This window comes from Varroa jacobsoni, unplaced genomic scaffold, assembly GCF_002532875.2.
Source record: "Varroa jacobsoni isolate VJ856 unplaced genomic scaffold, vjacob_1.0 scaffold_1207, whole genome shotgun sequence".
Taxonomy (NCBI): domain Eukaryota; kingdom Metazoa; phylum Arthropoda; class Arachnida; order Mesostigmata; family Varroidae; genus Varroa; species Varroa jacobsoni.
This window is the reverse complement of record NW_019214109.1, coordinates 143,453-153,394: the sequence shown is the minus strand read 5'-3', so window position 1 is coordinate 153,394 and position 9,942 is coordinate 143,453. Positions and strand designations below refer to the sequence as shown.

Sequence of the window (9,942 nt, the reverse complement as noted above, 5' to 3'; positions counted from 1 at the left end):
CAGGCTTTATCTTTAGAGTAAAGAAGTTTTTTTATACTTTTGATTTAGTTCAGCTGCAAAGGATAAGGCACTCAATTGGGGAAAGGCAGTGTTCGGATAATTATATTTTGTAACGGTCCAAGATCAAGAAACACAGCCAGATCCTAGTTATACAAGGATTAGTCCAGTTTAATGGACATAAATTTTGTTCTGAAAAGAAACGGCGAGAATTTAATCTGCTGAGAAGTTGGGTCAGCCTGTTGTATCTCTTCGTTTACGAAGTCAGCTATATTAATTAAACAGCTAAAGTTTCAAATTTTTGCGTCATACTAGAGTGAGCCAATGTAATTCTTGTTTCTGTTTTCTGCTCTATGAAAAGGACTGTCTGCTTCAGAAATGAGAAAATAGATAGAATACTTCGCAAGCTAAGCGGGTGTACATCTAGGTACCCCAATGGAGCCCAACTAAACTTGCAAACAGTGGCAGTAGATAAATATGAACGCATCGTTAGAAGAAGCACAAAACCTAACTTTGCTCCTTCTTATTCCTACAACAGTAGGCGCCCCCTAAAAACAGCAATGATTCAGACCTCCACTGCCAGCTTTTCGCTGGTTCGAATATCGTGTTATTTTACATAGTATACTAGGATCATCGCTTTTTGTGGTAGTCAAAGTTACTAAAGTGGTAGCGGTCTACAAATAATAAATCGAGTGGATTTTTTGTTTAGTAAAGGTAATTCATTGTCGAGAAGCAGGCTGGGGTTCAATCGTCTGTCTAAAATCAATGCTTTGAATAAACAGACTCTGCTTCTCAGATAGCTGTTTAACTATATAGACCGTTTAACGATATAGCCTATATCGAAAGCAAGTATATCTTTGGCAAGCTGCAAAGTGCATTTTAGAAAATCTCTGTAGCATAAATATAAGGGATTCGCTGCCAAAGGGATAATTATCGAAACATGGCGCACACATTCCCTCAATCCACACTGATATTTGACCAGGCATAGCTATGCTTACCAATCTGAACGTTTTTTTGTCTGTGTCGACTCAACGCAGACATGAATTTTTGTTTGCGCTAAGTTAGCAGTGGTTAGCACGCTTGATGCATTGTACTATTTTCTATGAGCAAGAATTGCTACCGCAATATTATTATAGCACTTCTGTCATTGTTGGTAGGGCCGAAATACTTGTAGTAAATATATACACGGATTGTACTTTGAAAACTCCACACGAAAATTAAGGTCAATACCGATATAAATCTCATTGTCATATCTGCAAAGGGGAACAAATGCTTTGAAAATTATAAACCGATACCAGGAAGCACTCAGTTGCAAGCATAGGATGGGAATCTTAAGGTTTATAGCAGTCAATTTTGGACCTTATAAATTTGAAAGGAAAATCTCTTACACGTTAAGTACATAAACTACGATGCATCAAAGAGTTGCTCACACTGATTTTGTTTCTAGACTAGAAGATCGACACACTTCGTTAGTATATTAAGTATTTAGATTCATTTATCAGAACAATGATCGGATCAGTTAATAAAACAAATTTTTTCGTTATATAATCGTTAGTGATAATATGAGAGCTCACCGTTTCGTAGTATAAAATCTTCCTTTTGTTCGATCGGTGCTAATTAGACGAGAATGCGGGCTATTCAAAAGATTTATGGGTAAATACAATTTTGTGTGGGCTTGACACACGCTTAGTTGGCACGCGGATATAGTGTACACTATAGCAAATCGCAATATATAAGATAACCCCGCACGTTATATTGCAGCAATTTCTCAACCATTTCTGAACCCATATGCATATTGCATAGATATTGAAACGCGACACGCTTACATCTCTGTAGATGTTCTACTTACTCATCACCTGAGCCTTTTTCCACGTATTAAACACTCTCCATTTTTAATGAGTTACTACTTGGAGAATATTTTCATACACCTTAAAACGATGCGACATACGCGATTTAGCGATAAACAAATAGTTGCGTTTCGTGATTACGCCATGTCCAAAATTGATGAATTTTGCGTGTACTGGATAATCGCTTGTAATCGACGTTTGTTTTTGTAAAAAAAAGTGGGGCTTTTGCTACATACGGGCGAAATTCTATAATAATCTGATGTGATCTCTATTTCTCCGATGAGATTGAATAAGTTTATGTATCGAATGTTCTACGATTCTTTCCAAATGGAGCAACAGGCTTTCTTTTGCATTTGGCTTTGGGTGAAAAGTAAGATCCTCATTTTGGCAGGCCTGTAACAGAGCTCACAGACGAGTATGGGGATAGGATGAAACGACTCACGCCTGCTAAGTGCCAATTCATGTTCAGAACTAGCAGGTGGGAAATAGAAACGTCAGCTGACCGTTGAGGTGTCAGAAGGAGGATAGGATGAAACGACTCACGTCTGCTATGTGCCAATTCATGTTCAGAACTAGCAGGTGAGAAATAGAAACATCAAGTGACCGTTTAAGCGTCAGAAGGCTTTTAACGGTAAGGTTTGTACCGCAACAACTGAATGTCTAGCAGAATAACACCGATGAACAACTGTGTCAGGAAGCCGTTTGATTGTTTATTATGAGTGTATTCTGTCCGGCTCCATGGTCACTAAGGAACACTATTAAGAAGTTTTAAGAAGGCTGCGCGAATCTGCTCAATGCAAAAGACCATAACTATGGCCCAAAGGGTCTTAAGTCCCACTTGACGACAATGCGTCGGTTCACACTTCACAACTACGACAGTAGGTCGTGCAAAAAAACTCGATTTGTGTGTTGCCAAACGTTCGTACTCACCGATTCTAGCCCCTGTGACATTTTCTGTTCTTAAAACTGACAAAAATCTTAAAGACAAGCGTTTCGATAAAAAAAAAAGGAGACTTGCTGACTGAGCTAAGGAATACCCAGACGACGGAATTTGAAAAATACTTTGAGGACTGGGAAGAACAGTAGCAGGAATGTGTTGCATACGGCGGGGATTACTTCGAAAAGTAAAACTCGAATTGGGGCTATTAAGTGAAGATATATCAATTTAGAACAAAAGACTCGTCCATTTTTGAACAAAGGATTATATATGTTGATCTATTTGGATAGGATGGAAATGATACCGAATGTAAATTTCCTAACGGTAGAGGTAATATTATTAACCATTAATTCGTGAGAAATCTCATGACCTCTCTTGACCAAAATCAAAACATGGATTTAGAATTACCAACTTAGAGTAGATGTAGCCTTTTTCAGTGTCTTAAGTACTTCTTGGAAGTACAATCTATAAAGATTTGCTTAATCGCTGATATCTTTAAAATACTATAATGCATCTTATTACACTCTCTTAGCCGCTATTTAGTAATTCGCATGTGGCGTAAAAAAACCTTTTTTTTGTCTGTCTTAGTCGTTTGTTTTCTAGTGCCGTTATTAACAATATCATTTATACTGCCACGCATTACCCTATAGTGTGAGTATTGGCTAAGAGGTTTTAGCTCTAAGCGAAAATTTTATCTGTAACACATTTTTTTTAGTAAGACGATTTTTAATCAGACACAAGACTAAGCTATATAAAGTCACACTATCCTCACCTGTAGACTACCGCAAGTACCTTTTTTCTATTTGAATCTTAAAGTAATATTTATACTAAGATTCGAATTGCCGACTGTCGCTTTCCATCTACACATTAATAACAGTTCGTCTAATTATTATAAAAGTGCCCGTCCTTATATAGTCTCGCTTTACCAAGTCTACTAAGCAAACATTAGATTTTTCTATACTGCAAGATTTCTAGGTGTATAAGCGCAATACTAGGATTCACGTGAGTGTTAAAACTCTTTGTGCAACCTTTATACTAGCCTTGTCCATAAAAAAAAGACCATAAATAAGGCCATTATGTTAACTGTAACTTACATCATTGTATTCGATTGGAGGTATTTTTCCCGCCATTAAATTCAAATTTATAAGTTGGCGCCGAAATACTGCGGCTGCATTGAGAAGTCGTTGACGGCGCACATTGCGTATTATGAAAGCCGGTTTTACTAAACTTGACTGAGCGGACCGGTTTCTTGCCTTTAGTGAAAAGTTTCGCTGTCGTGGCCGGCTGTTTGAAAAAAAAAAAAAAAACTAAGATGTCGGGTCGCGACGGAGGCAAAAAGAAACCATTGAAGGCGCCCAAAAAAGAAGACAAATTTCTAGACGAATCTGATCTTGAATTCAAAAAGAAGTAAGTTATTCGAATTAATCAGGCGACGTATTCTAAAATCAACTCCCTCGTTCATCCGACCAGTATTCTGTGAACTATGAATATCTCTTTGGGTTCCATATTTTAGCCTCATGACAGAAGGCGAAGTTGTACTTTCTGTTTGTAAACTTCATACTGGGAGCTAAATGTAGCTTCAAAGCCCAACGACACTTTACATATAAATCGTTCTAAATGTATGTTTATTAAATTAAAATATGAGCACTTTCTTAATATATGATTCATAAATTCGCAAATGTTTCATGCCTGTAACCAAACTTCAATAGCCGGCTAAATGTATATAGGGAATTGAAATTGTTGCTGTCATCGGTGTGTGAATAAACTTGGAAAAAACATACGCATGCGATTGATTGCAATCCAGTATATAATGAGATCGGTTTAAGTTCGCAAGATTCAGAGCGATGTTGTCTTCCGTCTATGGTTTGAACAGTAAAACAATAAACAAGTTTGCAGTCTAGTGTTGTTGCATTCAGAGAACAAAGTTCATTATTAGCAAAGTGAGTTTAGCAGATGTTTCTTCCTGTGTTTATACGACTGGTCTGTGAAACTCATCGATTATTGTACAATTTTCCTTCTTCATCATTGCTTATTCTACTTCAAAACCCTGTTCATTTGACTGATTTTTTCGGTCATATTGCAAACGGAAATGCTCAACCTCAAACCGCACAGTACCTTTCTCTACACCATTTCTAGCACACTTAACACATTGTCAGCGTCTTATTTCTGCCGCATACCTCTGGTATTCGTCTCTCACTGCAAACGGAGATTAGAGAACATGACTGGACAACACCACACTGCTTGCCTATTACCCACCTGCACATTCTGATCTATGAGGCGTAATTCTGGGTCGAGCCTCGTATTGTTGTTGGCTTGTGTTGAGTGCTTCTATCGGCTGTCTTCTTAGTGGCTCTACTGAAAATCTTGCTTTCGTTGCTTTCTGTGTTACGATATTGTCTTGTTGACTGGGGCTGATCCATCAAGAACGCCAATCCAACGAAAGCACCTCCCACTGAAGTTTATAGAGGGCCTAGCGGGTGACTGCCACCTTCGATTCTGTGGAACCCATCTAACTGTGGAATCTGTGATAGAATAGACTTGTCTTAGTTCGAACATGCTCATTGCCATAGCTTTGCTTATATGGATGTTGTGTTTTTTGAATAAACCTGCTGGTTTGTTCTGGGATGTCTCTTCGCTTGGTTTGCGATCTAGGTTATTTACTGAGTGAGTAGCTTTACACTAGATTTTGTTGTCCGTCTCCTGTGCCCATGTTTCGCCACTTAAGGTTTCCTACGAAGTGGTCTATTCCAAAAAACTATGGCTGTAACATGTATACGATGTGTATGTACGCTGTTATATGAATTCTTGGTGAAACAACCGTAGGGTTAACTGCAACGCGGTGTAGTCAGATTCAAGATCCTTCGGGTGAGGCTAATGTATATACACCTGTGTATCTCTTAGATGTTTTAATCGATGTCAAAAAGGGCTTAACCAATCATCTGAAAGAGTTGCTTTAATAGCAAAGAATTTATCCATCCGTATCCAACATATAGTTCTCATATTATTAATCGTATGCTGTTACATTCTTCATTAAACATCGCATGCTATGCTACGAAACAGGACGAAACTATTGCATCGTGATCTATGCGTCTCGATCAGTTATGGCTTAACTGTATTGCGAAAACTTTGCTGTCTTTGTTGCCAAATTAAACCTGGGTCCCTCCCCAATTATCGGGCCAAAATACGATAGTAGTAGTTATTCTTAAATAGCAATCTATACTTTAATTTCAATTTAGTCATCGATATTTACTAAGTAAATGCGGGCTCCAGGCAAGGCTGATTTTGATATTGGTTGCTGGTGATGCAATTAATACTACTGTTGTCGTCCAAGGGACCTAATGATATATTTATTTGAATATGATCAGCTGTAAACTAATGGTTGATTGCATTTTCTAATTTATCAGTCGATAGCGTTACCGTGCAAGTACGTTTGTCTCGCTTAATAGAGGCAATATACTGTGAACCATCGGACGCGGTTGGGGTCAGGTATACCTCTGGAGCATAAATTTAGCTTTTCCACCAAATGGTCCTACAATATATATGCCTTAAAATCAGTTGTGCTGTGGTGGTCCCTTTTCAAACTAGCAACGTCGCTTCATCTTCGTTTATTGGAGAACAGAAGGATATACTACCTGGACCTAAAATTCAAGATCATGATAGGTTTTTCAAATTAGCGTAGCTTTTCGAAAGCAAAACTGATTGAACATTATTTTATCATTATGTAAGGTAGGAATAGAAAATGATGAAAGACAGTTGTCTGCATGATGGTTCTTCTTAGAGTGTATAGAAGTTCGGACCTGAAGCCGACTTTTAATGTTCTGATTATTAATACTCGCTGAGTAATTACACAAATCATCAGGAGTAGAACTAAGTTTGTTAATCATGCGGAGTTGAAATAGGTTTGATATTAATATTTGTAAGCGAAAAACTTTTTGGAAACAAAGAAGCTTGCATTCCGAGGAATAGGCGGCATCCAAACAATTTGTTCAGCCAACAATAAACGTCGGCAAGTGAGCTCTTGAAATCTTAATCACGATAAACTATTACAATCACTATTCCTTTAGTTAACTTAGAATCGACGTTGTCTTTATTTTTCAGGCAGCAGGAAGAGCAAAAAAAAATGAAGGAAATGGCAGCCAAAGCGGCTGGTAAAGGCCCCCTTGCGTCTGGAGGTATTAAGAAATCTGGAAAGAAGTGACCAACTGATCTCATGGAAAAATGCCTACTTTGTACTAAATCCTATTCACTAGGGACGTTATTCGGCAGCGTTATATATTGAATAAATACAGCGTTGATTTATTTCACTTGAAAATAAAGTACGAGTAGTGGATAAGACCAGCGACGCCTACAAATATTCTGAACAATACCAATACAAAAAAAATTAATGCACAACGTTACTAGTTAATCCAAAAAAACACGTACCTCAAATGAACATTAAATAGTCTTTCTAATAATAATGCCATATAACTGATACACTCGTATTTAGTATGTGTATTATCATGCATTAAGTCAGGGTAAATGAGTGGCTTCTCGAATATAAGGGATAGAAGTAGAAGCTCAGTAATATAAAGGCAAAAGAAAAACAGGCAGACAACTCGCGAAAGCAGCAGTATATAATGGGTCGTAAAGTTCAACCTTTGCAGACGATGTTACATGGAAATATACGGCAAAGATAGCGCATCTAAGTACTACGTTTAAAACTGACTGGAATAAAATATGCGATAAAAAAGTAAGGAGGCATATTATTTTCTGTACATTCCTGTTATGAATATATGTATGCCTGCAACTGAAACGAATACATTGTGAATGCTCATAGTTTCTGGGGTTTTCGCAATTCGTGCCGAAGACATTAAATGTGCTTTTTTTTTTATTTTGATTTCTTCTCTTCTGGCGAACAGCACGACCATGTTCTGCCTTCTTGGAAAGGGATTAATCCTGCTGCATAGGTTGCTATCCAAAGGTTAAAGCGCGAGTAGCCGTATTCTATAGAGGAATACACAATGTGTAGATGGCAATGGGGTATCCCCGTTTATATCACAATGGCCTGGCCTCGACGGTGCACAATTACTATACGATGTGTGTTATAGTTGTATAATTTGGTGGCTAAATCAATTAAATGTCATCTCAATAATATAAATGACCTCTATAGAAAGTTGAATGTAATACGATCGATCGAATTTTCAGTATTTAGTTTGTGGGCCACACGAAATGCGGTAGACACAGTGGGCAGACGGAGCCCACAAAATGAACAGTAGAAAATGAATAACCGCAGGTTCCATCTAAGGTTTATTTGAAGCCTTAAGTACATTGATCTCCTGTGTCTGATTATAATTGAATCGGAGCTACATTTGTCACAATGACACGAAACAATATATCAGAAATAGGACCATATATAAGTACGGATATAAGTAAGGAACATATACATGTTCCTTCTATATATATTTTCCAAGTATAGCATAACGTAATAATAATAATTATATAATGGATAAAGCTCCTGACGAGCTAGCATAATAATCTAGAAAAAATCATCAAGATGCTTTCTTCTTAAACAACAAAAGCACAGACCTGTCAAATTGACCCTTAGTGCAATGTGTGAGCCTTCAATTCTAAATAGATGGTATTCCTGTTGCGGATCCAATAGGATATTATTCTCACAGATTACCAGCGATTGCTTCAATGGTAACATTGCTTTATAGAATAGAACATGAAGCACTATCAACTCTGCGCCGACGGGTAATGCGTTCTAATGACAACAAGAGCTAACGGTTAACGGCGGGGCCTAAAATATAGACGTACCATGGCTACTTCTGAACGAGCTCCTACTACCTACGCACGCTGCTGTCTAAACGCGACGCCACACGACATTTTACGTAAAAACACAAAGTTTATTATGAATATCACAAGAAAAGCTGCAAAAAAGTGGGCGCAGTTCGAGGCCGAGCCAAACGGTTACAATTTAATAATGTAATAAAAAATCAGATCACTGCTGAATCACTTTACTCCCGATTGTCGATAAGGGTCAAAACAGGTAACAAAATGATAGAAAATGATAGATAGTATAGAAAATTGTTTTTCTGAGCTAGAATAATATGCACAATGCAATATTCTTATTTCGTACATAAACAAAAACAAGAGAAAGGAAAGCGTAGGGGCTTCCGCGAACTAGGCGAAGCGCATGCCACGCGAAAACGTCATTTACAGAGGTTGTAGTCGGTATTTCTTTTGGCTGTGCACTCAATACGCAGATAGTTACTGCAGGAATTGTTACGAAATATTTTTTAACCTGAGTTGTTCCCTAGTCTACTAGGCATGTTCATATAGCTTTTGCCTAGTATTTCGAAAAAATCATTATAAATTATTTCATCGCGATAAATTGTACATCTAAAAACAACATGCCTTACAAGCGTCGTTCGCACATGTGTGAGGGTTTATCCTTAATTAGGCTTGTGTTTCATATTAAGGACACACATGCAGGCAATGGTTGCCTGTAAAAGTAGGGCCAACTGGCTATAAATGATCCAGCTTTTCCTATTAAAGGAACGCATCACAATATTATGATCAACAACACAGTTAATGCAATAGAAACTTGTTAGCAGTGTGATTCCCAGATTACGTGTTTAGGTAGTAGCTGTCGATTTAAGGCTATGGGTGCAATACTTTTACCAGAAAGTTGTTCTTGTCTAAAATATATGCCCGAACATTTGTGAATTGAAAATTTTAGGTAAATTCTTATTATCTCTCTATCTAGTATATTTAGCACTGACTGTATTTTTCAATAACTTTTTTAATTATCAGTGTTTACGTCGTGAGCGTACCTCACGGCTTTGATATCAGGATAAACATACACAGATAAATTCGTATGAAGTATGCAAGCGAAGATTTCTTATACCTGCCTAGACCACATAGTCGACTTTTAATGCGAAAAAGCCTATCGTTAGCTCTGACACAAAGATTCCGATGGTGAAGATCAACTTAATTAGGCGAAGTCCTAGTCGGTACTGTGGCGAGATACCATTGAGCAGTTTCGATCTATACTTATATAAAGAAGAATCTTTACTCGTGGGTGAAGAAGAAATTTGTATGTCAAAAGCTTCTGGTTACCTGTCGTTGGAAAGTGGAAAAGCACTGAATTTGTGTTAATGCGTTCTATCTAGACTTGCT

General features: G+C 37.6%; 2 protein-coding genes across 5 annotated transcripts in view; one reads left to right on the top strand and one right to left on the bottom strand.

Moving 5' to 3' along the window:
• The window catches only part of LOC111267669 (uncharacterized), an 18,505-nt gene extending 12,074 nt beyond the window's left edge, over positions 1–6,431 (bottom strand). Inside the window, exons 1-2 of one of the 4 annotated variants that reach the window (XM_086971393.1) lie at positions 6,199–6,431; positions 5,038–5,303 (exon numbers count right to left, since the gene is read on the bottom strand). The gene's annotated coding sequence lies outside the window, so the exon portion shown is untranslated. Of the gene's footprint in view, positions 1–3,875; positions 3,950–4,958; positions 4,977–5,037; positions 5,441–6,198 lie in introns of those variants that run through there. The other 3 variants (XR_002684772.2, XM_022846050.2, XM_022846048.2) reach the window with 3 other exon arrangements.
• On the top strand, positions 3,965–7,514 carry LOC147752507 (translation machinery-associated protein 7-like). Its single transcript, XM_086971394.1, has 2 exons — positions 3,965–4,188; positions 6,880–7,514. The coding sequence occupies exons 1-2, from the start codon at positions 4,094–4,096 to the stop codon at positions 6,977–6,979; spliced, it is 195 nt and encodes a 64-aa protein (XP_086827520.1). The 5' UTR covers positions 3,965–4,093; the 3' UTR covers positions 6,980–7,514.
• Positions 7,515–9,942: the final 2,428 nt, after the last annotated feature.

What these genes read in the sequence shown, in the direction of transcription:
- LOC147752507 (XM_086971394.1), top strand. Translation starts at nt 4,094, where the DNA reads ATGTCGGGTCGCGACGGAGGCAAAAAGAAACCATTGAAGGCGCCCAAA. An exon ending in GATCTTGAATTCAAAAAGAA is followed by an intron (nt 4,189 to 6,879) that starts GTAAGTTATTCG and finishes TTTATTTTTCAG; the next exon opens with GCAGCAGGAAGAGCAAAAAA.